This window comes from Rissa tridactyla, chromosome 9 (assembly GCF_028500815.1).
Source record: "Rissa tridactyla isolate bRisTri1 chromosome 9, bRisTri1.patW.cur.20221130, whole genome shotgun sequence".
NCBI classification, from domain to species: Eukaryota; Metazoa; Chordata; class Aves; order Charadriiformes; family Laridae; genus Rissa; species Rissa tridactyla.
The window spans coordinates 38699077-38726221 of record NC_071474.1 but is presented as its reverse complement, the minus strand read 5'-3'; the positions used below and the strand labels follow the sequence as shown (position 1 = coordinate 38726221).

Sequence of the window (27145 nt, the reverse complement as noted above, 5' to 3'; positions counted from 1 at the left end):
ACCTTTGGTATTTTTGTACCACTTCTGGCACTCCTACACATTCTAATCCCAATTCAGAGTTTGTGAGAATGCTTATTTCCTTCCCCTCCAATAACCTTGTAGAAGACTTCATAAAAAAAACCAAAATAATAATTCAGGAATGGAAGCCACTTAGAAAACTCAAGGGATTTTAATGACTGAATGAAGAAGTAGCAAACAGGTATTTTTGCTATCAAAGCACAAGCCAAAGAATTTAAAGAAGCCACATTAGTAAGCCCAACATACAGAACTTTGAGTAAGAAGGCATTTTACACACAAGATTTTATCAACACAAAACTGTTTAATATTTATTAAATGACACAAAATACCTAGATAACAGACTCACTCTCTGAAAGGACATGTATTTACATTATTTACCAACTTAAGAAAGACTCTCTGTACCCATATCAGACTTATGAAACATAAAAAAGGTTTTGCTGCTTTTTGCATCGAAGGATGCAACGGTGACACATGCCCTGTTTGCAAGTCTGCATAAACTATAACTTTTGATGCAGTGAAAAAGCACAATTTTATATTCTGGTAGCCGAGTGAAGAGGCTTCTGAAAAGTAACAGGGTTAGTTTCCCCCTCCCCCCCCACTCCAGACATACTCTGAAGAACTGTTATACAAAAAGTATATTACATTTTTGAATGCTGCTGTACTCTTACAATTTTAGTGTAACGTTTCAAAGAAAATATTCTTCCTACTATATGAAATCACTAAAAAAGTGGTATTTGAACATTTCTTTAGATGCACTTTTGTTTTTTTAAAGAAAGCATTAGGGCAAATGATATGTCTAGGAAAAAATGAAAGACTGACCAAAAAAAAAGCAAAGACCAAAATATGAAAATCAGCTAAAGCAACTTAACAATTTGCTAGGGTTTGTTTGTTTGTTTTATTAACTATTTACTTTGGCACCTTTGTGTAAACTATAGAACAAAACAAGGTTTACAACACATTTGCAATTACAGCATTTAAACAAAATGGTCACTTTTTAAACCAGCCAAGACAAAAAAATAGTCCATTTATGGGTATAAAGATTAAAAAACCTAAAATATATATTTCTAAGAATAAACTGCAATTTCTTATGAACAAGGTGCTATAAACTGCATGCAAGAGTCAAGATTAAAAATGTGTGGCCACAGACAAGCTGTGTTATAGCCAGATGAGTTGTGGTCCAAGCCCACTTTAATTTTTTTTTTTTTCTTATAGAGATATATATGGCTCAATAGGCAGGCACATGATCCCAGCAAGAAGTTGCAGAGTTGTACGATAAATCTTGGCTGCAGCTTTGTCATTAACCAGGAATGAGCAAGACCTTAGCAGAAGAGATGAACAAGTTCTTGGGAAAACCCCATGAAGATGCAAGAAGGAGAAGCCTTCTCCCCTCCCCTCTCTCACCCCCTCTCTCGGCCTAGCCAGAGTTCTCAAAGTCCATTCTTTGGGTTGCTTTAACTAGATTGCCGCTTAGGGTCTGCCTCAGATCGTGGAAGTTTGATGATATTTGAGGACATTTTCTAGATAATAATTTCCTGCATTTAAGTTACTGAAATGGATGTGATAAAAATCAAATAAACTTTCAGACCTTTCTGGTTAGTTTGACTGAATGCAACACACTTGTCTGATGAGGGAGGATTTTACCAGAACAGGTATTTTAAACATGTAGTGGTGTTAGATTTATATGCTACAACAGACTGAATGAAACCAGTTCAATATTGATATTCATCACCTCCTGTCTCCCAAAGAGTTAAGTTTTATGCTCCTTCTGCAAAACACCTTTTTAAAAGGAGTCTTTTATTGGCTAAAGATACAAAACACATACAAGAAAAAGGAACATTGAATGCAAAATACAGAAGGTTTTTTCTGGGGGGGGCGTTCTTTCCTCCCCAGTGGATCTCTGTTTGAACTAATACTTGATTTGCAGGAGCAGTCTTCAAGTTTCTTAACAGATAACTCTACTGTTAGTATTTTTCTTACAGAGGCAAGGGTGGTCCTGGATGTTTACCAGTGGTTATGCTGCAATAGTGTCAAACGATAAGGTAGATTTTCTGCAGATCACAAAGAGCTGTACAACAGTAGAGGGTGACAGCAAATAATTTAGTAGGAGAAAAAAGACATCTGCTTCCTCTGTCAGCTGAGGACTGCATATAAAAGAGCTTGAGAGAAAACACAGCTGGAGAAAATATGGAATTAAACAGTAGATCAAAAAAGCAACAAGGATGGGATGTGTCAGATAGAAAATATACACACATACACACACTCTCCCTCTCTCACACATGCACACCCCTGAATGTGGCATCACAGTGATAAAAGTTATAGATCATAGAGAGCTCAGTTACACTGCCATTAAATAAAAGTAACATCTTGCTTTCAAGAAGTATCTGGTATTCCCCAGGACTATCAGTGCCTGAAAGAGGATGAGGTTTCTCATTATGCTCTGCAACACAGCTGATCGTAGGTCTAAAGCCTGTCTGGGTAAGGAAGAACTGTTATGTGGAGGAGTTACCTTTTCTGCTGACACTTTTTTTTCCCCCCCATATGTTCCTGGCACATGCTGCTATAGCAATAAAAAAAAAAAAAAAGCATTTTGTTGAAACAAAGCTCTACATTCAAGTGACTTATTCTCCCACGTCTTATAAAGATGCAAAGAATGCTCTCTGGTCATCTAAGAAAATATATTTTAGATGCCTGGTAGCAATATTTAACTTTCTATATGAGAGGTAGGCTTCTGGGTTCTAGGAGGCCTGCCACATCTAGGGCTGAGTTCTTAAAGCTTTAAGTTAAAGCAATCCAAAGCAGGGCAGTCTTAGAAGAGCTGCCCTGTCTAAACCTTGAGGTTAGTTCAAGTTTAGAATGTTGCAAAGCAAAACAAGTATTAAAATCCATTTGTAATTTTTGTTCTTACAGCTTTACCACAAGAATAGTGTGGCTTTTCATATATACCTGCAAATAGATTCTCTTTTCTAGAGTATTGCTGCCAAGAGGTGAAGGCCTCCTACCCATGACTAGTAAAAACTGTCACTTTTTCCATTATGGCTGTTTTATGCTTAAAATTCCCAAAGGTGAACACTAAGTCTTATAGGCAAGCCATATAAATCTGATCTGAACTTGTTTTGTTGTAGCAGTTAAGAACAGTGTTTGTATATACAGTATATATGCCCACACTGCAAACTTTATACATTGTTTTATATCGGTACCATTTTGTCTTAATTGAGACCAACAATATTTTCCATTAGATCAGCAATAATCATAGCTTGGCTTATTCCCCATTTTCCCTCCCTCAAGGGAAAAATCCAAGTGTGGGCAATCAACCAAACCAATGGTATGTTACTAACTGAAATGCATTCTGTACAGTAAATTAAAAGTTTGCATGCAGTTTAAGCATTTAAAGGCTATTTTCTTATATTAATTAACCTTCTGTTTCCATTTAAAGGTGTGAAAGACATCTGTCATATATCAAGGGACTCCTCTTCAGACCCAGAGACAAATGGAATCACAGAGACCAGGTACTTTCTTTCAGCTGTCTGCACATCTTACTAAATAACATGCAAAGAGTTCAACAGCATTCTTCTTAAAATGTAAATAGTACTCTTTAAATGGGCATGTTAACCACTGAAAGAAGTCCACTCTACTATACTTTTCCATTACACTGCTTTCATTCAATCATCGGTAGTATAAAAAGTCAATTAACGGGATCAACAGGCTAGTTTATCCACTGGCAACTGTGTATGACATCAAGTGTGCAGTAAAACAAAGGCCAACATATGTTTATGCAATATAGTTGTACTGATTCGGGTTTTCTTTATCTCTTTCCATGTAGTCCCTGTCAATTAACGATTCTATTCTCTTCTTAAGGTCAGCTGGCTGTAAAATAAAGCGGATGTCAGCATTATTACTTTGCAGTCAAAGTTTCTTGGTTCTTTCTTTCTACTTAAGGCAAATATCCATGCTGTTTAAGATGTATGAGGAAACAGAAATCACAATTTAGAAAAAATAATTCCTTAGAGCGTCAAAACTTGTCAAGTCTGCAACATACAATTGTCTGAAGAGAAAGTTACAAAATTGTCACCTGCAGCTAAGCATAGACTTCTACAGCAGAGAAAGATATTTGCTGCTGTTTAAACTGAACTCTCCTTTAAAGAACTGCAATTTTAAAGAACTGCAATTCATGCATTATGTACCAAAGTGTTTCTATTTCTGACTTTTGCCTGGCAAAAGATGGTACAAGTTTCATTTTATCTTGAGGCGAGTGAGTTCTGCAACAGTTTGGGTGCCCTATGATTTTGTTGCGTGAAGGACTCTATAAAAATGCCTCATGATAGAGTGATGAAAAGCATTTAAATTATGTTGTAACCCTGCAGAGCCCAACTGCAGTTTATGCAATACTTACAGGCCTGCAGGAACTTAACGTGGTAACAAAACAGAATGACACAGCAGTACCTTTTATTTTACATTTCCAAAGATAGAAAGCACTGTATATTTGAACTCAAACCCATGCATCACTGTCTATTTGAAAATCCATTTCCATTTGTACACAATAAGTAAGCTATTCGTTTTATATTGCAACTGTGGGCTTTAGCTTTGAGACATATACCAATACCTAATTTTAATTCCATATATATGTATGTATATATATATTAACCAATATAATCTGTCTGGAAAAACCACTCTATGTTTATTGGTTACTAATTTATTAAAAAGTATCAACTAAATTAAGAATCAAACCCAATTCTGCATTACATATCTGAATGATTTTTCTCCTTGTCCCCAAGAATGCATTGCCAGAACACTTAAATGCAAGAACACTGTACAAGGAGAGCTACCTTCACAGTTACTGCTAATAGACTGGTTCTGAAAGCCCTTGGTAATAGGTTTTAACAACTTATTAAAAGCCTGAGGTAATATTCAGATAAATGAATGCAATTTTCACTTCAAAAATTTCTGAAAGTGAGTATTTGTCCTTCCCAATAGTAGAGAGATGCATGTTTTAGACAGAAGGACTGTTTAACTCAGGACAGGCCAGGGAATATAAAAAGTAGTAATAAAGTTTTAGAAGAAGAAAAACCAGTACTACACCTTTACTGGGAATTTAAGCTGGTTGTAGACCTCTGACACAAGCAGGTTATGACTCAGTGTCTTGCGCATCTTCATGATTCGTACAATTGCAGCGTCAATCTGGTATTGCCGGTCCTGGAATACTCTCTCTGTAGTGCTTGCCTGTTCCTCTACCTGAGGGATCCATTTAGAAAAGTTTTAAAGAGAACTGTCAAAACAACTCTGCTTTGTATCTCTAAGACAATTTTTAGTGTAAGACAGTAAAATGTCTGTTGTCAAATATTTGACATAAATCCTTTACAAATATAGAGACTGATTATTAAAAAAACACTTGTACAAGGAATTAAAATCTTTGCACAGACTTTACATTGGTTGGCTGTCAGGGAGCATTCACTGTGAACTTGTTTCTACATTCACAAATCACTCAGTAAAGCTCCACGGAATGATCAAGGGTGAAAAGACATTCACTAATTGAAAATTATCTTAACAACCTTATTTAGAGACATCTAGCATCACTGATGTCTAAGTTACTATTTAAGTCTTGCTATTGTTAGGTATGTGCTATAATCCACATTATACGCATAACTTTTACAGAGATATGAGTATGTACATTATAACTGAGAGGAAAAAAGCTTGTAAATGGGCAGGCAACAAGATACTTAACCCAAGGATCTAAACCCCAGAGGATTAAAAAGAATATACCGTTTCTTTCATCTGAATTTGGTTGATCTTTATCCTGAAGAGCTTATGTCTGAAATCATCATTACATGTGAATTTATCACCATCTTCCACATCTTTGCCTTTGGGACTTTTAGTCAGTACTCTGGCTTTACCACAAGCCAGAGACTGAAGGGTCCTTCTCAGCTCTCCGTCCTCTAAAGCAGAAACAAATTGTTTAGGCTTTTTTAGTAAACACACTTGGAAATAGTCAGCTGTTTTCAATACCAACCTATCCCAGTGGCTTGCTTTATCTCCTCTAAACTGAACTCCTCTCCTTCATTAAACATGAGCAGCACCAGAGTCTGGAACAAGGAGACCTGAAGTTCTTTTTTGCCCTGTCACAAAGGAAATTAACAGACATCACTAGGCTGGTTTTTCCTTTTTTTTTTTTTTAGGCAGGGGAGAGGAACAAGTCACTCTTATGTCAATTATTCCGCTTAGAGGATGCAATTATTCTTTCATATTCCCAAATGAATAGAATAACAAAAGTAACTGGTCACCTTGTGTTTACTATGGAATGCAGATTAAACTAGAGGTCGGAAGGTTAGACTATTATATCCAGTGACAAAAAAGAGACAAGATATGTATCAATTTACTCAAACAAATCTCAAAGCACTCAGTGCTTAAAATTACAATTTGAAAGATCCTTAAGTGAAAGTGCAACACAAACACTAGTTTAAGAAACACAGTATTAGGGACCATAGGATCTTTGAAATAACCAAGTTTGATAATACTTGTTTTACCATTAACATTTTTCTGAAAAATAGAACTGGTAAAAGCATTCCTATTCCAAGAGGAATTTTCTTGAAATATATTTGTGCCCATGAAAGAAAATGCTGAAGGGGAATAACTAGAAGCCCCTTAAAAACAGTTGTGTTCTTGTACAATCCAAACCTCTTCTTTATTTCAGTAGTGAAAAACTTACTGTAAAGAAGCTTAATGCTGTCAGCTGAAGTAAGGTCATCTATGGAACATGGCCTCTTTTTTTTTCCCTCCATAGTATAAAAATTAGTGCCATTTTTGATGTGGAACTAAACTCACTGGATATTTTCCCCAAATAGTAACCAAGAACTTTTCCCCCCCGCCACCGATACAGAAGTTAGACACATCTTCTTAGACCTTACTACATCTATTTCAGAAGCGATCAACGACAGAAATGATAGCAAGAGGTCAAAAGTTAAAAAGTAATTGCAAAAACAGAGATAAGTTTTCCATCATAGCACAAAAAAACCTTCCCAATATATCCCTAAAGCACAACTGAGACTTGGAATTGGCAAAGCAACAGGAATAAGAGAAACAATACACTCACCTCTTTAAATTCTGCTTTTAGTACACAGTGTCCTAGTGTTGACTGCCACTGAAGTTTCCTACCACTGTGTTTTCCTAAATAAAAGGTCTTGAAAATCTCCTGCAGTTTTACCATCTAAAAAAAGAAACAACCCAAAACACTAAAACAAATTTCTACTTTAAAAGCATCCTTCCATCCACCAAAACCAAATAAGCCTTAAACAAAGGTTTAGAAAGATGAAGGGCATTGCAAGAAAAGAAAACAAACTTTATCTAAAAGACACCTCTGCATTTCTCTCTAGAGCTTATATGCATATTTAAAACCAAGTTGCAGTTGATATCAAGATACACTACTGATAGGCTGATACTTGGATTATTACATCTATATTCATTACCTCTGGGGGTAAATGGACCTCCATAGGCACGTAGGTTGGCCAATAACCCATAGTCAGAATATTCACTGTTAGTTCAATGTTGCCAGGTACATTCTGATTTTGCATATACTGCACAAAGAAACAAAGTAATAAAGCAACGTTTATTAAACATATTTCAGGTAGAACTGTAAAGTTAGTTATAACAGGCATTACGAGAGCACAGAAGACAAGTTACCTCATGATGTCTCTGCTATATAAACTGCAAGTTACATACAAGAAAATTAGGGTAAGAAAAAGCACTTTTCCGAAGCTCTAAAGGCACTTCCATGAAGGAAGAAAACAGCAGAGTGTTTTAGCAGGTTGGCGTGAAGGTGTGTACCTAACTATGTGTGAATGGAGGAAAGAATGTTAAAATATGCTTTTAATCAAAACATTACAGAAGCACCAGGACTAAGGGGCAAAAACTTACAAGCCAGTCCATCAGAACATAGTGGTGTTAAAAATGCTTTATAACTGGTGTTAAAACATTTTTATAAGTTTACGATTCTTCTTTTATTACTGTGTTGGTTTTTTGTTTGTTTTTTTTTTTTTTAAGCAGCTTCTTGTTTCAGGTTTTTTGCTTTGTTGTTCAGGAAAACCAATAATAAGTTCACTACAATTTTGAAAAGCACAGAATTAAGAAATGGATTCCATCTGATTTTCAGTAGAGACTGTTTTCCCAGTTGGGCTTTTGTTCACTCCTTTTGGAAGTAATCACCTAACAAAGTCCTCTTCTTTGCAGTGAAAGAAAATTACAGACAACTGGAATAACTCAAAAGGAGTTTAACTCAATTACAATAGAAATTTTCACAAGTGAAGACATCCTGCAGCCTCTCAATAGGCTTTCTGAGTCTAACTCATTCAAAAAGCAAGTAAGTGAATGAACCATGGCAGGCCTTCCCACAGTACCTGTTTAAATTGTATCATTATGTCTTTTGAAAGCTCCATATCTTTAAACATTCCTTCAAGTTTGCTGGTGAAAGCAGCTCCACATTCTAAAAGAGAAAATTTAAGTCTTAAAAATTAATCTTTATTTTCAACACCATAGAGTAGTCATACTAAATATCAGAATGTACTTTGAAGCAAGACGACCTAATTCAGCATATGTTCTTACATAAAGACCTGGATTCTAATTAAGATATAGAATAAGGTTATAAACAAGAAGGGGGAAAATTTCTAGTGTGGCAGCTATTTTGCATGTGGACATGACTGTTCATCTTAGGACACGACTCGAACCTGTCACTCAGATGACAATTCTAATCCCTATCAGCTGCCTGCCAAACTGTCTTCTTGATGGTGGAACAAGATCAAGTTCTAAAAATCTTACTTTTACCACTCCAAGACTCCATCCTGTGAAACAATGAAGACCAGACTAGAAGACTACTAGCTGGCAGTGTCATGTTTCAGACTTTATACAGAGTGAATAACAAACAGAAGCCATCCTCACGCTATGAGCACATCACTGATTTATTCAGCAGGGAACCTACCCCACAGGCTAAGATACACCATGGACTTTAAGCTCCTGTTTTTTGGCTATTGCTGCTGTAATTACAAAACTAAAAGCAAATGAGTCTCCTCAAAATCCACCAGTCATTCAAGACCTGCACACCAGGTTTTTGCCCTCATGTAAAGGGGAAACACAAAGCACTTCTGGGGAGGCCTGTTAAAACAACCATTTTGAAAAGAAAGCAAGCAGGTAGATAGATATTTATTTACCATGTTTGAGTTTGGAAAGCATAGATTTTTCAGCATCTACTGATGCACTCTTCCCAACTAATAGTCTCTTTGCTAGATCTTTTTTATAAAAGGCCTCAAAGACATCTTTTCCTGTAAGAGATGAGATTTGAGAGGGATCACAAATCATTGTTTCTTTTAAACAAACATTACCTACAAGAGGCCCAATTCAAAGCTCAGTAAAACTAACAAGGGCCTTCACATTAAGATTTCCACAGATTTTTGAGTCAGGTCTTGTTATCAGCATTTTAACACGCAAACTAGTTAAACAGCACTACAGCAGCAAACTGCACCTACAGAGAACGAACACTTGAAAGCGCAAACAGATTGCAAAAGTACCTTTATGTTACTGATTAAACAGCTATACCCCCACAAAAAAAGCCATACTTACCATATATGAATCTAAATATGATCATAATTTTATCCAGCATTTTTTCAAGTTCTTCATCAGTAGCTTCTTTGTTGCCTGCACGAAGCTTTGAATCTACATATTTAGCTAAAAGAGTGTTGAGGAATAAAAAGTTTAGAATAAAAAGTTTAGCATGTGCTTAGTATCACAATGAAACAATATATTTTTTAACTTTAAAAGAATTTTAATATTGTGAAATCTTCTCGAAACGTAAGAGATGCTGAAATTACCTTCAAATCAGTTTCACCACAGCTAGCTTGATATATTTTCATAGAGGATATAAAGTTATAAAAGCCTTATAGCCTAATCTCTTTTTTCAGATAAGCATCTTAACTTCATCAGCATACATAATGTTAAAAAAGATATTTGTGTATGTAAAAACTTGTGGTCCATATTATGATCACTATTGCCATAGATTGACATAGCTATAATAGAAGTGAAAAGATCAGAAGAAAAACATGTAAGCCTGTTTTTTAAGTGTGTTGACTATTGACTATACTGCTGAATTTCTCTAGCCGATTACTGTTTGCTTTAATTTCAAATGGTTTGGTAAGCACATTACAATTAGTGAATTAATTTTTAAAAAAAAAAAAAAGGAGGGCAGAAAGCATTACTCCACAAGCCCAACAGATTGCAAAGCAGGTATTATTCACTGTGCGGAGAAACAATTAAGGTATTCAAAAGTGCAGAGAGCCAGGCCTGTAATGCAAAAATTCGTAAATATCATTCTTTGAAAACTACAGAGGCTCTCTCTCCCTATAATCTGAGAGGGTACAGTGCATCCTCATCTCTCTTCACTTTGATACTTTAAAACATAGGTATCTATGTAGAGCCCCTATGTAGAGCTATTGTGCGCATGTGTTGGTGGCACAGTTATGTAAGCTTCTGAAAAAGCAGAATTATTAGCAGTATTCTCACATCTGAACACCAGTCAATTGCTGGAATGCCTAAGTTATCATGTTCTTCACTTTCCTAAAGCTTAGCCAGTGAACTGGTGAATAGAGCTTGTTCTTAATGTTTAATGCTATCCTATCAAATAATTCACTTGCATAATAAGGCACAGTAGATCCCCAGTTTGACAATGCATTGTGCATAACATCTTTTAAACACACAATTCTATCATATCCCATCCGTAAGCTGCATCAGCAACTCCCTCTTGTCCCCCACCCAAATTCTCACACGGGAAGAAACTGAAGAAAAATACCTATGAGTTCAGCTGGCTTATTTGGTCTTTTGTTAATGAATGTTTCAAAGGCTTCTTTCATGGCATTTACAAACTTCTCATTCTTGAGAAAGCAAACATCAATAATATGGTCAACTTTGTCTTTAAAATCAAGTAGTTCTTGGACCATGGTTTTGTCTTTTTCTGGATTAATTACTATGGTGCTACCAAATGCCTGCAAAATAAAACACATTTTCCAATTAGCCTGAATAATGAATTTAAATGACAAGACTTGTAAAAGCCTAAGTTATCTTTGTAATGTCTTGGTTTTGGTATTTAGTTCTATTAACACAACAGAAGTAATAGCATTATGAAGTATTTTGATTCAAAAACCAACCTATGAATAAGCGAACAGATTCAGAACTTTTGTCGGAAGAAATAAACTTAAGCATGACAAAATTAACACACTCTTTTTAAACACCTATATCCTCAGGTTTTACACTGGAAAAGCTGCCACTAAACTCAATGTTATTTAACAGTACTCCTATGACATTACAAAGCCCTCCTACACAACAACCATACTTTTTGTAACATGTTCACTGAGTAATAAGAAGGAACATCTTAAGTGATATTCGAGTGCTTTGTGAACTTCAGTTGGTTGGTAACTTAAGCTACCACTCATTCTGACATGAAATTTTACCAGGAAGAAGATAGAAATGTTCTGCCATTACCAAAACGTCTATTGGAGAAATATAGTTGTCCCCCACAACTAACTATAAGCAAGATAAAAACTCCAAATTTATTTGGAGTTCAATAACTCAACTGAATGTTCAATATTTTCTTCAGTAGGGCTAGAACAGTTACTGTACTTTTCCTAGTGCAGTTTCAAAAGCCGCCCATTAAATATGTTTATAAGCAAGTAGTCTTTAATTCTTAGAAAAATGCAACAGTTTATAGAGATGACTCAAATATCTGTGTATAAACCCCATCAATACTACAGTGGTATCTGTACCAGACTTCTAGAAACAGTACCTTTATGTACTCAATCCAGTGTTGCAAGAGAACCTGTACTCCGCCTCTCACACGACTGAACAACTGATACAGAAGAGACAGGTCTTGAATTCGGTTTTCATCAAGAAGGTGGTTTAAACCTGCAAATGAGAGAATTTCAGTAGAAATTAAAACCAGAGTAATCCAAAGGAAGCGCAGCATATTATTACAGTAAGAGACCTCTTCAAAGCTAGCATTTTTTAATCAAGCAATTAGTGGTGGTTTGGGTTTTTTGTTTGGTTTGGGGTTTTGGTTTTTTTAAGCCAGCTAGTTTCACAGTGAAACACAGAACGGCTACCTGAATTGTCTCAAACCTTAAAACCCTGGTTATTGCACTGGATATCTTAGGCTATATGTACTTCACATGTAAAGTACACATATACACGTAAACCCTTGCTTACTTCTGCTTTACTATGCCCTAAAGATTTGAAATATTCGTGCTCTACTGATCTGTAGGAAAGGTTCCTTGGCAAGACAGAGCTCCGAGTCTCAATTCCAGCTGTAAAATGAATTTTAAAGATGTTTGAAGGCAAGCAGCGCCAAGAAATATCTTCACCCTTCACTTTTTAACTTTTTGGCAGAGAAGGCCTGATGCTCCACAGCAAGGTTCTACGAAAGTAGATGGGTAAATATCGCAAACTTGATATCCTTCTCAATAAAGAGTCTGTTACAGATGTGCAGGAAAATGCTCACATACCTGTTTCTTCCAGAATCTGGCTAGTAATGACTTGATGATTTTCTTTAGTTATTGAACTCCTGCAGCACCCGTATCTATTTCCAGACTACCCCTCAGAGCAAGTGAGCGTCACTTGACTCCACAGGGACTACTGCAGAAGTGAGTGAATGTACTTCATTGCTCAAATTGTACTACATTTTTAAAACAAGCTGCTTTTTGCAAGCAGCAAGCAATCAACGTTTCCCCTTTCTGGTACAGCCATAATTCGAAGGCTACTCCTTTATCTGAAGTCTTCAAAATACTAAAACCACACTGAACTCGAGAGTCCCCTATTCTAGTTTTCCTTTTGCTTTGCTGCGTATCTGCAGCCAGCATTGCATCTCCTTAACTTTGACAAGGAGAACGGTACTTGCCCTCTTTCAAAACGGTCTGTGCTATTTCATACACTGAGAAGCAAAGCGTGTTAGAAAATGACATAGCTCGTGTCCTCCCCCAGCACATGAATCTGTCACTTTCTTTTTCCGCACAGGAACTGAAAGCCCCGAAGCAGTAATTAGAAACATTTCTATAAAGAAGAAAGATTACCTTTCTGAAGGATGGCTGTTAAATGTTCACCTAGAAGTTGCTTTTCTACAGTAGCAATTAGTGGCTTCCTATAGAAAAAATGTTTAGAATTACTTTTCCTTTTTCCATTATTGACAGTTTTTAATTCTTTTGAGATTGTTAACTACACTTACTATTGGGAGTACTCTAACTATCTGTGGCCAAGGACCTAACATCATTATACACTTTAATTTATTCTTTTTCCTCCCCACTAAGTAATCTTTCTTTCTGTTTGCTGACCAAGGATTGAATTCACACAATAAGCCTGTTGTACGTGACCTCTAGGCAGCTGGACAATGATTCCATCAGTGAAGAAATTGGGTAAAAGCTTCTCAAAGAATACACTTTCTCCTGCTTTGTGGGAGGAGATTCGTGTCTTGGGAGACAAACCAAGGAGAAGAAAAAATACACCTCATGAGTCAAGAGGTATTAAATTAATAACAGGGAGTTGGCCACTAATACTAGTGTGGAAGAAGGAAGCCACTAAACAAGGTAAATCTTTTTAACAGCTGAAGTAGGAAGGAAATACAAATGTATTATGGTAGCAATAAAACACCTTCCTTTCAGAGAGATCCTCTGTACCTGCTCTTTAAGAAGTTGCTACCACTTGCTCAGCGAGTTTTGTTACATTAGTGACCTACATTTTCTCTCAGACATGAGAGCTGTGGCTTTATGTCAGGAGAACATTTCTCCTGTCCTACCAGTCATGACCTCCACTTGATCATGTTTGAGGAAATCCTGCCTCTAAGTAGAAAAGATTGAAGAGTGACATTATGCAATAATTTCCCACACTCCATAAAGAATATGCAAATATTTTAATGTAAATATTCAGAGCCTTTAGCTTGAGAATTCTCTGTTCCAGGTCCTATCTTTTTCAGGTAATACAACAGCTGATTAATTGCATTTCAGCAAGAAAGTGACTTTTGGACTGGAGGTGGCAGCCTATTCTCCTCCAGCCAAATGCCCAACAATGTTTGTATCAAAATAACTAGTGGCTTAGAAGAAAAGGATGTTAGCTGTGTGAGCCAAGACAGTGCTTCATTGTAAACAACAAATTATGGGAAGTGAGAAGCACTTGATGGTCAGTCAATAACTGAAATAAACTGTAGCTATTAGATGGTCCTCAACAGAAGAAGAGACAAACAGCTAACACCACCAAGCAAAGAAACGTTGCACTTACTGTGTGCTCTGATCTAAATAAGTGATTATCCTGTCTGCTTCTTCTTCCAAGCGCTTGTTGACATGATGAAGATATTCTGGAACCTGAAAATGCCAGAGTAGTTTTGTATATTTAAAAAAACCCAAACAACCAAGCAGGGGGGGAAAAAAATATACAATACTGATCTGACAGCAGCAGCAGCTCCAGTTTTAAGCAGGAATCATTAGCACTGTGACTGAAGGCAATGAAATGTGAATTTGCTTTTTCACAGTATAAGGCATAAAGGTCACATTAATGCCCTGCACGCTGGCTAAGGCAGCAGAATAGTTCCTCTCCCTGACAAATGCTTCATCATTAGGCATAACAAATATTGTTAAACATTCAAAATACCTCTCGTTCCTGCATAAGTCTCTGTCCCTCTGCTGCATACAGGCGGTTAGTCTCTTCCAAGAATCTATGTTCGAAAGAGTCTTGATAAATCTAGGGAAAGAACAAGGTAGCATTCCAGGGTAAAGCTTACAGAGCACTAAATAAAAATCTGAGCTGCTTAGTTGTTTAAAGGTGAAATAATTTTACTCACCTGCAAGTCAGAAAGCATGCTTAGAAGGCTTCGCAGTAAACTCCTATCAATAGCCTCACCATTTCTTTCCCTCTCAATCAGCAGAAGAATGCCATCAATAGTTTTGTTCTGAACCTTCTGATCACTGATTATATGAGTTCTGAACAATTCTAGCCCCATATCCCTATAAAAAGAAAATAAAGGCTGTTCAATAAATTGCATAAGAATCAACCCCAATTATTCTCTATTAATAAAATTTGATCTAGATCAAGTAAGAAAAACCAATAAACAATAGCATTCTTCAAATTCTTCATTCCTCTGCCCCCAAATCACTCAAGATAAATGAACATATAAACACTAAAATAAACCACGACAAAACATCAACAGTAAGCTACAGATTTTAAAGACTAAAGCATATATTTTTTCCTAAATAACCACCTAACTTTTGCAGCATCTTTATTTTTCACTTGGTTGGCAGGATGATGGAAACTGAATGAACAGCAGCCTTCATGAGAAAAGGATAATGTCATCCTGGGTCTCGATTCCATGGTTATGCTGTTGGACAATAGTCTTTTATGTCCATCACTTTATAATCTCCAGTTCTTAGGCAGAGCTTTAAACTCAGTGATGTGAAAGACAAGGATCTCTGCTTTGGGCATCCCAGTTAAAACCCTCCATGAACTTGAAGCTGGGTCTGGACATCTTTAGGAAAATGCAGGCTCTCTACCCACCACTCCTTCAGTCTCTGGCAAAGTAATTAAGGTAGTGCCAAAGGCACTGTACGGTATTTGCTAATTATTAAAACACAGGTTGAAGTCTAAAAGAGAGTAACTTGCTTTTATTTTAGGTAAGTTTTTTTTTTCCTTTAAAAATACTCACAGAACTTTGAATAGTATGCACATTAAAGCCAGTAACAGGTCAACCCAAACCCTCACACTTCAGTTGTTGAACAGGCCCTTTCTTTTAACTGTGCAAAATGGACATTGATATCTACTTAGCTGAAATTTGCTATCACAGCTATTCTAGAAGAATGTTGTAATTCATGGCAAATTTATTAAAAGTAAAATCTCCCTTTGGAACAAGCATGTATGCATTCACCATCTAATTTACAGGTCATTATAAAATTTATACTAAAAAAAATAAAATCTGAAAATCAGCAAGATATATGCGATAATTTAAATACACCCCCAATAATTTTATTCTTTGTGCCCTTACCAAATAGATGGCAGCATTGAATTCTGAAGTACGTAAGTTCGATCCAAGAACAAAAAGATACTTCTAATCATAATCTGTTATGAGAAGGAATAAAAAAGCCACAATCATTTTACTCTTGAAGAGCGACACAAATTATGCTCAACAACAACAAAAAATAATCCCACTGACTGGTTTCAGGCAGTACTTTCTTAGACAGCGTTGATTCGTTTAAAATATTCTGCCAATATCAGCAAGATGATCAATGTGACATTTAGCATCTTTCTGTATAAAAGAATAACTCCTTTTTAACAGGTATAAAAGAAGAAAGGTTTGCATAGAAACAAGTTGGGAATTGAGTGTGTGTGTGTGTCCAAGATCAGACCAATATGTGAAGAAACACACTACAGAAGTATTTTCAAGGCTCAATTTCTAACAAACTAGATATAGTGTATTTCACAGAGAAGCATATGAATTTAAGACAATGTTTCAGAATCACAGTATGTTTGTAAAGGAAGAAAATTAGGAAAAATATAAGCTGACTTGGCAACTGGTTTTCTTTAAAAAGATAAAAACCCTTACCATTTGTCTGCAGTGGTCTTGCCAACATTTGTCTATTTTCTTTAGAAAAAGGACACTATCCAATGAATCCATAAAGAAATCATTAAGAAAAGTATGATTAATAGGTAGTGTTAGCAATGAAATGAACCAACATTATTATTTTTTAAAGACATTTAACAGAGAGCACAACAGACTCACCTACTCCCAAAAAGAACCACTTAACTTGTGGCAACATGTCTATTTTTAATGAAGGTCCTTGTGTTAATATGAGAAATCAAAATGATTTGAACAATTTTAAAAAAACAGATCTAAATACTTTTCAATGTTTTGTCTCATCCCCCATCCCTGAGGAGTAGAACAAACATACACATCCCCACACCTCAAAAACCAGAAGTCCACAATATATGTAGAAGCCCACCACTACACAGGTACTATAATTTCAGCTCATGCTAAGAGATAACCTCAAGAGATAAATTTTGTCCTTGAAATTTAACGTTTAATCAGTTCACCGCATAGTTCTGGTACTAATTAATATCCACTTAACAGGATCTCAATCTGATTCAAATCTCAATTTGACCCTGCTCTGGTAGGGGGGTTGGACTAGATGATCTCTAGAGGTCCCTTCCAACCCTACCATTCTGTGATTCTGCGATTCAACTCAAAAAACTTTTGAAAATAAGCCATTTAGATCCTCAGAACCACAGATACTGAATGCTGCCAGACCACTAGCACTTTTCAAAAAGAAAACATGAACTACTTGTTGGAATACTTGGCTGTTCACCTGAGCATGGCAAGTTCAACATATAAAAAAGCCTGAAGTGTTACAGCCAACACAGCCTTTTTAAGCCTTGCTGTTAAGTCTAATAAAAGCTTTTGCAAGAAGTCAAAGTGTTTCATAAATACCAATGAAACTTTCTCACAAACTTTTCAAATGCTTACAGACATAAAGGAACTAATATTTTTCCTCGAGGTCCCACAAAAAAATGAAAACAGACCCAATTATGCAAAACCAAGGAATTCAGATTACCACAGCCTACTGTCATGAACTAGTCAATGAAATCTGTCACCACACACCGGCAGGTAACAGCATTTTGGCTTGTCAACAGCTAAAAAAAGGATATTCTCTGAATTGGTGAATTTGTGCTTTAATGTGGTCTTCACAGATCTGTCTCAATTGTTTGTACAAATTTGCAGAAATCTTGTAGGAGCAGAGATTTTCAACAGCCTGAAGTAAAGAGAAACGGATATTAAGAAAATTGTTTATATTCTTATATGTAGTTTTACAAGGAAAGGGGGGAAAAAAACCCAAAACCAATGAGGGAATTCTTCTGCTTCTCACTCTTACCTACCAGCTTTTAGTTGTAACATAGTTAACAGCTGCATGCAAAACACCAGAGAGACATGGCACTATAATGGTAATCAGAGACAAAGGAAGGCCAGGCCCTGAACAGTTTACAGTTTATTAATTTCAGCTGGAACACTGGTATCTCATAGGGAACTGCAGGACTTGCATCTCTAAGAACAACGATGTTAGTTTAATACGTTCCAGCAGCTTGCTGGGTTTCATACATCAGAGCAGACACTTAAGGTCTTAATTTTATTAACTGCTGTGATCTGCAACTCACACTAATCATAGCAGAAAAGCACCAATAGCCTTATTTCCCTTTGCAGTCCTTTCCTTGATTAAGCTTCTCTCATTCACAAAAGTACATGCATATACATATGTATATCTATATAGATATATCTCCATCCATCAGCCCCTTGCCTGAATAAGTTTAGTTATAATCCTGAACAATTTTTAGTAGCATTCCAGATGTTTACAGTGTCAAATCTCAGATTTCTAGATCATAATCATGTATTAGAAGAATTGTCGCTGTGCTTCACATTGAGAAGCGAAAGTAAGTTTAATGGGGACACGTCCTGGAAACTGATCAAGCAAACAAGCTTAAGTTCATAAGCATAACTCGGGACTTTTCTAAAATTTATACCAATTGCCCAGATTTGGAAAGCAACTAAGCAACTTTAACTCTCTGTGTATTGGTGAAAGACACAATATGTGATTATTCTGTAAAACATCTGTAGAAGCTAGATAGGAGAAGTATATATGATATTTAATGACTCCTGATTTTATTTATTTATTTTTTAAACTGAAAATACTTCAGTTGACAGTACAACCAACTCATAGGAAAAAAAGGACTGGAAGATCAAGTTTGTTCCCCAGCAACCACAGGCAACCATGCGTGGACAGTCTAGTTCAGAAATATACAGAGTAGATCTACTCCATTACACTGAAGACCCCCAGAATATTTCCCAAGAGTCCCACTAGAAGCCACCAGCAAACAGTAAGCAGCCACCACTAAAAGCACAGCAACAATCGAAATAGCTAAACAAGGAGCTCCTCAGTTTACCCAAGGATATTAACAGTAATCATTCTCAGTATCAACAGCAAACAACTCTCTAGAGCAAGTGCACTACAGCTAATACTGGCTCTAGGACATAGAGGAGTTAAAAAAAAACCACCAAAAAAACAAACCAAGAAAAACCCAAAAAAGAAACCAAAACCAAAGCCACCACAAAAACCAAAACCCCACAACAAAACCACTCCACACAACAACAACAAAACACCCCCAAAACCAAACCTGCATAAGCTTACTGTCAGGAACAAACAGGTATAGCAAGAGAGTAAGCATGCCCATTAAGACTAAAACAGGTCTGAATGATGCGTATTAGGAAAGCCAGAATTATCACTGAAGTGTACATACCTTCATACTTGAAAATAGTAACAAATTCAACTCTCAGCCTTAACACTTAAGAAACCCCAAAAAAATACAATGTTGTGATGGGAAAACATATTCTACACTTCACTGTTCAGGGCAGGTTATGGACACTGCTCAACCGTACTCTGCTCTTGTATCAGGGTCAGGCTCTAAATGATCAGGCTCTAAATGAAACAGCAGCAAAACAGGGAATAACTGTGACACTGATTTCAGAAGAAAAAGGAGATGGAAAACACTAAGCTCGAAGAGCCTTATCAGACCTTCAGCAAGCACAACAAATAGGTTTCTTCTTTCCTCCTGCTTACTTTGGAGAAGACAACTGAGAGCTGGGAAGATGAATGTTTTAGATAGAACTTGCTAGTCACCTGCATAACCAGAGTTAGTCTTGCTTCTACCTAGCAGCAGAGGACATCAGTGGCCATTTTGCTGTACCAACAGTTTTGTAACAGCTACCAAAACAAGTACTATTTAACCATGCTACACCAAATCCTTAAGAGAATTAGCCTCTGCACTGTAGATGGACACATGCATACCATCAACTCTTAGGGAAATATGTAAATATATATTAATACACATTTACTTTTATGTAGTGTTCATATAAAGCTGTGCTTTTGTATTTGTGAATCAGAAATTCCAAGATGTTAAACACGTCTGCTAGCACTGAATGTTTGAACATCAAGTGCAAAACTTCTACATCTTCATTGATAACATCCATAGAAGTGTTTTAATTTTGATTTGTGAATTCTGCTCAATTGGCTTTTTTTTTTTCTTTTTTTAAGATATTAAACCTTCTAAGCACGCAACACAAAACCTTTTACTAGGATTTGCTCTGTGGAGCATAACACCACTACTGCAATATTATGCTTTGTAAATTTAACTACTGGTGTTACACAAAAATAATTGTAAAGTATCAAAAATTCCTCAACAACTTTAGGGGCTGTAGTTCACAAAGTTATCTTCTTCTGAATTAGTGGAATAAAGCTTTTTCATCAGGGAATCTATGCCCTGAAGATGGTCAGAACATCCGAAGGCAAAGCATCATATTTTCTTTGTGTAACATATATTCTGGTGGGTTTTTTTGTTTGTTTGTTTAACTTGCAGCATCCACACCTGGGTTTGTGCGCTGGGGAAAAGTAGGAAAAAGAACTAAACACAGCTCTGATGAGAGAAAAATCAGAACTTTCCGGACAAACTTAACTCTGTGATTGATTAAAAAAAAATAACTAGGGATCTGGTACCAAAGATCTAGAGCTCTATTTTCTGCTACTAATCTAAAGAAAATTATTCTAATAAAGAAGCTTTCAGTTCTGTAGCACTCCAGCTACTCAAAGATGTATATCATTTCTCTTGCTGGGAGGAACAAAGTACAACGCTAGTGTCCCACATGGAAATAAAGCCTCAAAATGTTTGCTCAGTGGGATTTTCCAACACAGACAAAAGTTAAACCAAACTCAGTAAGTTTAACTCCATTAAAGAAAAGAAGTGTCTTATTATGAGGTCTGCAGCAGAACTTTTGCAGACTCTTTTGCAATTCCCCTCTGTGCTTGGATAATCGTGTCTGCCAAGGCATATTTGGCATCAGATCCATTTACCAAGCAGCTGTTCAGAAATGACATTAGTTTAGTTAGCATTTAAAAACACTAGTAATTCTTATGACTATTTTTAAATAAATAAGTTTCTTTCTAGATTTATAAGAAAATTTTCATACTTGATTGCACTCCATTTCATTGAAAAGTTATTACAATGTTAAAACTGAGATTTAAAAGAAAAAAGTGTTATTTTTTGTTTTTTGAGCACAAGCAACATTAAATTAAGCCTGTGGTAAAAATGGGCAGAAATTTAAGTGATAACTGTGAAGGAGAAGCATGGCTTTCAATGGAATTTTCTATTTTAAAACAATTTTGGATATCCTTCAAATATTTAATTAACAGTTATTTGCTCTGTTGTTCAGTCTAGGGTCAGTAGTTTACAATACCAGCCAATACAGTGGATTGTAATTTGCTATTAGTTTCACCAAGTTTTGCAAAAGTAACATAACTGTTGTTACTTTAACAATACATTATCTTGACGAAGTGTTAAAAAAGCTGCTTTTAGATAAACTGAACCTTATAAAAGATTATAATGAGCTTAAAAATGCGCTGAACTGAGGAACTTGGCCCATGAGGTTCTTGGTTCCATGAGGAATGGCAATTTATCCTTCCCTAAATCTGCCCCCAAACCTTCTGCAAACAGGATTTTTCTCCTCAGCTTTTCACAGAAATCAGTCATACCCAAATGCAACTTTTATTGAAAAGGGGAGGGCAGGGGAAGAAGAGACACTAAAAACAGGTGGAGAGAAGGCTATATAGACACAGAGGAATGAATCAAACAACTAACCAGGTAGTAAAGGCTTTAAAAGTAGAGTAAGAAGTATAAGTGCTTCTTAATACCTAGCTAAAGCAGTACTGTTGCTAGGCCACTAAAACCGCAAGTACCACGAAGTTAGTAGGGAAAGGGTGAGGAAGGGGAGAAGTCTCTCTAACACATTCATCTGAAAAAGCAGAAGTGGAGCTTATAAAAAAAAAAAAGTTAGGAAATGCGGTTCAAGTCTGATCACTTCCTAAAACATTTAAGGTAAAACAATCAGAGCTGTTGCTAGGAATAAATTCTGATTCTCAGTTTTTAGAATAGACAGAATGATGAATGATAAAAAACTACAATCAACCCAAAATAATACAATTCATGAAGAAAAATAGCATTCTATTTACTTTCAAGAAGTCAAACAAAAATTTTCAGGTTTTAAATGATTTGTGATCCCCAATCATGAACAGATACTGCCTTCGGAACAAGGATTATATTTTAACATAAATCATCTTTTTCTTACCTAAAAAACAACGTTTTAGGATTTCACATTTCTCCCATAGCAGCTACACACCATAAACCCCAAAACAGTAAAGGGAATACAGTTCCTTGCCTTATTTAATTCTTGTCAACTGTTGCAAGGGAAACCATACCTTAGATTATGTAGTGGCAAGTAAAAAAATTTCCGAGTTCAATATTAACACCTGTGAAATTTTTACTGATGATTTTAAAATTGGAGAAACTATTTGATGAAGTTTTTCAATGACAAAAGCAGCTATCAAGCATAATGTCATATTCTTATCACTGTATCAAAAGTGTTTTAAGCAAAAGAAATACAACAACAAAACAAAACCCCCACCCCAGCGCTTTTACTTGAAGCGCTTACCTGATAGAGCTCCTCTAAATTGTACTTAATTGAAGTACTGTTCTGGATAGCTTCTACAGCTTCTTTCAGTTTTTGCCAGGTTTCATCTGTGTAGTTTTCAGGCAATTTGGGCTTATCTTTAAAAGAAATTATATAGTTTGAGAAAGCATTTAGAAAAAGAACATTTTACCTTTTACAGAAATGAAAAATGTAGCTTTGAGAAGAAAGAGGTATAGGCTGATGCTCTAGATTTTAATTTATACTTACACAAAAAGAAAGCATAAATGTAAAAGCAGTATCTTATTTACATTTGAAATAGTAATGCATTGTAAGAATTCAGCATTGCTCTTCACATACATATCACAGCATCTGTAGCCCAAACAGTATGTGTGATTTATAAAAATCACAATACTGTGTCTGAGCAGCTCAAGATGGGATAAAGGGCTAAAAACCAGCAAGAACAATCTACATCTTCATTACACTCTTTTTCATTACCAGAACAGCACAGCTAAAAGAAAGTGAACATAAAAGCCAGAAGTGATGGATTAAAAGATGCAGAGTTGTATATAGCTTATTTTTTTTAATTTATTGCTCATTAATCCTACTCTGCATTAACAGTTGGAAAGAAACCCTCAAGAAACATGCATGGAAATACTGTAATTATAATACAGGCTTTATGGTCACAAGGAAGACCTTCCTATTTTGAAGTAATCCATTTACATCTCTCTTGGGTGTGGCCAGTCGATATTTGTTAGAGTTAAGCCCTCTTTTAATGTTCAAATAGCTCAAGCTTTGCAGATTTGACCCTTTCCACTATTTTTTCAGCCTCTTTTCTAGAGATGCCCCCGCTATGCAGCATCTTCAACAAGACTAAAGCATTTACAACAGGCTAAGAGAGATTCCCCAAGTCACATCCTCAGAGCAACAGGACCATTTTAAAATTCTGTGTGTTATCATAACTAGCTAAAATAACCGTTTTTGTTCTAATAAGCACATTCCCGAATGGAGAAGGAAAGAGGAAAATGTTTAGGGAGGAAGTCACATGCACATCCATGCCACCAACAGGTGAAACTGGCCCAGAGTTTATATGCTATTAAAACCAACTTTTACATACCAAAGGTGAAAAAGAAATTATAAAGCTTTATGGTTTCTCTAGAAATAGCAGAGAGAAATGATTTTTTTTTCGGTCCTCCTAAGCATTTTCCTACAATATTGACAATATCCCAACATCAGCGGTATACGAATCTAGAGAGACAACTAACTACAAGTGAGACTTGCCTATTTTCACTAGCAACTAATGAGTATGCAACTCAGCAGTAAATATCAAGATTCTGGATTTTAGAAAGTTATTTAAGTTGTAAAGGACGTTACTGCTATCACACTAAGATAAATACAATAAATTTAAGATTATTACTCAGTTTAGCATCTGCAAGCAAATAAAAAGCAAAGCTGGCAGATTCTTGAGACATCCTTTTTAGGCAAGTGATTCAAATACCAATTCATAAGCAATGATGATCACAGCACCATGCAATCCATGACATTTAACAAATATTTTAAACATGAAAAGTTGACTTCCCTTAAAGATAACGGTGTACAGGCAACTGAAGAGTGGCATTTATTCCTCACTGTCATGCATCACAAGTATAAATTTTAAAATAATCAGTGAAATTAAATGATGACGACGTGATGGGTGAAGAACATTTTTAAGAATTAGGAGGACCTTAAAGCAAAAAGTTGCACTGTGATCATGAATTGCTGTAAAACATTAGAGTGGCAAAGATAATCCTAAACCTTACCTTCTGTGATATCTCTACAGAACGTTTGTATCAATTGTGTATTTACAAATTAATTTTAATGTCAGTAATATCTTTTACCCCCCCACCCCCAAACACATGGCGGAAAAATAAAAACAACCCAAGAAAGCAAGCTATCAGACTATTTTAGAAGATAGCAAGAGGCAGGAAGTAAGAAAACCCCAGGATTTCCCCATCTTTATAAGGGAAAAAAAGAGACAGAATTTTAGCTGAGCTTTCTGCCTACACCTATTTGTATTTTTGTTTACTAGAAAATGAAGCAGCATCCCAGCAGAAGAGTTTCATTTCTCTGCTACAGTTTATCTCTAGTAACAATATTCAAGAATCTCAAACACATCTTTTGAGAGAATTTATAAAATATGTAAGCTTGTAAAGTGAGAGTATATTAAGACAGAAAAAAGACATTAAAGAGTTAAACAATAAATATTACAGCAAGGATATTGCACGGAAAACACTCAGCAAAAATCTGAACTACCTACATTAAAGGCAAGTGGGGAAACCAGAAAGGAAATCCGCCATAATAGCCTGATAATCACCTTAGTTTCAACATTTAAAACTAAGCACAGGCAGATTAACCTATAAACAGACAACACGGATAGAGGTAAGACATACAGATTCAGGCCCACTTTAAAAAAAATTCGTTTCGTGAAAAGACTTATCATAAACTGGGCTAAAATACATACTAACAACTAACAATCCTGAACCAGGATTACTATAAAAGAGATATCAAATGTTAAAAGTTTGAAGAAAGGTGATTTACACACTTATGTAGTAAAAGCTTTCATCTAACATACAAGTTATGGCCTTCTCAACAGACAGAGCGAAAGCAGTCTGAAAAATAATCCCAAGCAGCAAAGTGTAGCTCAGGATGTGTACATGACTGGGCAAGTATGCATCATAAAACATTATTCCCCCTTTACATAAGTATTGAAACATTCACCACAGAAAAGCGTTTCCTGTAAAACTTGCAGCTATTTGAAAGCCAACTGGTTTTCACATTGAAAACAAAACATAAAGTTGAGCGTCAGCTCCCCATAGGTTATGACAAATTATGGCCTGTTACCTTTAAAGTTCTTGATCACTAATTTCTTAGCAGAGCCAGGTTTACTGTTGGCGAAACTGGAAACAGTAGAGGAGGCAGCTTTGGTCAGGCCATTTGCATGGTGCCCCACAGCCACTGATGAAATTAAAAGGCTTTTATTTTTGAGCTGTTGTTGGTGCTGCTGTTGAGAAGAGGCAGCAGGAGAAGAGGAGGAAGAAGACTCTTCAGCCATCTTTACATCTAGTCCAATAAAATCCACGGAGTCCTCAAAGCGCAGCTTCTTCTGGAGGTGATGGTTAGAGGAGGCAACCCCTGAGGAGGAACACGAGGAGGTGCTGATGACGGAGGAAGATGATGAGGTGTTTTTGGAAGGAGAAGAGGCGCAGGAAGAAATGGAATCAAATTCTTCTCTTTCAGAATTGCTGTTGCTGCTGTTATTTAATTTTCTCTTCTTGCAGGAGGAGCTGCTGCTGGTATTACCATCAGTGGCAGGTCTGACCTCCTGGGCTGCAGCTGGGGGGTTGGGGGAAGAGAAACCTGTGGGAAACATGAACACACAGAAGTGAACAGGCTGAGGGGCATCAAATCCTTGTGGTGTGACAGAGAGAGAGAGAGTTTGAGAGTCTGTCTGTTTGGTGTCTCTCGGGGGGGAGGGGGGGATGTCTTTCAACTCCTCTCTCTCATCAGTGGAGTCCTTCCGTATCCCCTCTCCTTCGCTTTCTTCTTTCTCGGAGGAATCACTTTATCTCGTATCTTCCCCTTTCCTTTATTACTTTGTTTCTTCGCGTAGTTCGTCTCTGCTTTCCTGCTTTTACTCCTTTCTCAGCGGAGCGTCTCCAGTCCTGCCTCTCAACACTCAACTAGCTTCTTTCAATTCTTCTCTCCAACACCAGTACTTCACCGCGGCTGCCTGCTGCCCCGGCTTTTCTTTCCGCTCCCCTTCTGCTCCGGCCGCCTCGTCTCCGCCGAGCAGCAGCGGGCAGGGCTGAGCGCGGCTCCCTCACGCCTCGGCTCCAGCCCCTCGCCCCACACGCCTCCCGCTCCCTCGCCGCCGCCCGGCCCGCTCTCCCCCCGCGGCCCGCTCTCCTCGGGCTCCCGCCTCCCCCCTCTCTGCCTCCTGCTCGCGCTTCCCGAGGGGGGACGGCCCGGCCCGGGGCTTGTTATTGTCAATACACAGCAGAGAGGGAGCCTAAAGATGGCGGCACATCCGGTCGCCGTGCATGCTGGGGCGCGGCCGCCCGGAAGCGCGGCCGGACGGCCCGGAGAGGCGGCCGGGCCCCACCTCCGGCCCGGCGGCCCCGCTGCCGCCGGCGCCCCCCGCTCCCTTCCGCCGCCCTCTGACCTACCGGAAGTGATCATGCTGGCCGGCCGCTGCTAACGGGCACTCTCCTTACCCCCTCGCGCGCCGGCGCAGGGCGCGTCGTGCGGGGAGGGGGCGTGGCCGCCGCCCTCCGCGTGGCGGGGAGCGCGGAGGGGCGGGGCGCGATGAGGGACAAGCCCCGCCCACCAGGGGGCGTGGCCTCGGCCTGCCCGCAGCCGGCGGCGGCTCCGCGGTCCCTCAGGCCGGCATCGGTACCGGTACCGGGCAGAGCCCGCGGGGAGGCGTAGGAAGCCGAAGTCCTGCGTGTGGCTTGCTGCCCGGCCTGCCGGCTGGGGTAAAGGTGGTAGGAAAGGGGGTTTGGCTGGAACTGGGGCGCTCCGCTCTGAGCC

The 27145-nt window shown here is 37.5% G+C and overlaps 1 protein-coding gene across 3 annotated transcripts; it reads right to left on the bottom strand.

Moving 5' to 3' along the window:
• Positions 1–299: 299 nt before the first annotated feature.
• On the bottom strand, positions 300–26915 carry CUL4B (cullin 4B). 3 transcript variants are annotated; one of them, XM_054213490.1, is made up of 21 exons: positions 26782–26915; positions 25457–25972; positions 22601–22716; positions 17719–17822; positions 16619–16688; positions 16061–16134; positions 14867–15029; positions 14677–14766; positions 14308–14390; positions 13110–13177; positions 11831–11949; positions 10841–11033; positions 9619–9723; positions 9210–9320; positions 8403–8488; positions 7476–7583; positions 7103–7216; positions 6023–6128; positions 5776–5948; positions 5095–5247; positions 300–3882 (listed from the first exon to the last, which is right to left on the bottom strand). In XM_054213490.1, exons 1-21 carry the CDS (start codon positions 26792–26794, stop codon positions 3787–3789), a joined length of 2661 nt encoding a protein of 886 aa, XP_054069465.1. In that variant the 5' UTR covers positions 26795–26915; the 3' UTR covers positions 300–3786. The 3 variants fall into 3 exon arrangements, 2 of the variants coding, with proteins under 2 accessions (XP_054069465.1, XP_054069466.1); XM_054213491.1 differs by lacking the exons at positions 16619–16688; positions 17719–17822; positions 26782–26915 and having other exon boundaries at positions 25457–26688; XR_008468319.1 differs by lacking the exons at positions 300–3882; positions 5095–5247; positions 26782–26915 and having other exon boundaries at positions 5812–5948; positions 6023–6118; positions 7092–7216; positions 25457–26697.
• Positions 26916–27145: the final 230 nt, after the last annotated feature.

What these genes read in the sequence shown, in the direction of transcription:
- CUL4B (XM_054213490.1), bottom strand. An exon ending in TATTTAGATCAGAGCACACA is followed by an intron (nt 13,178 to 14,307) that starts GTAAGTGCAACG and finishes TTTTTTCTATAG; the next exon opens with GAAGCCACTAATTGCTACTG. An exon ending in CATATTTAGATTCATATATG is followed by an intron (nt 9,321 to 9,618) that starts GTAAGTATGGCT and finishes CATCTCTTACAG; the next exon opens with GAAAAGATGTCTTTGAGGCC.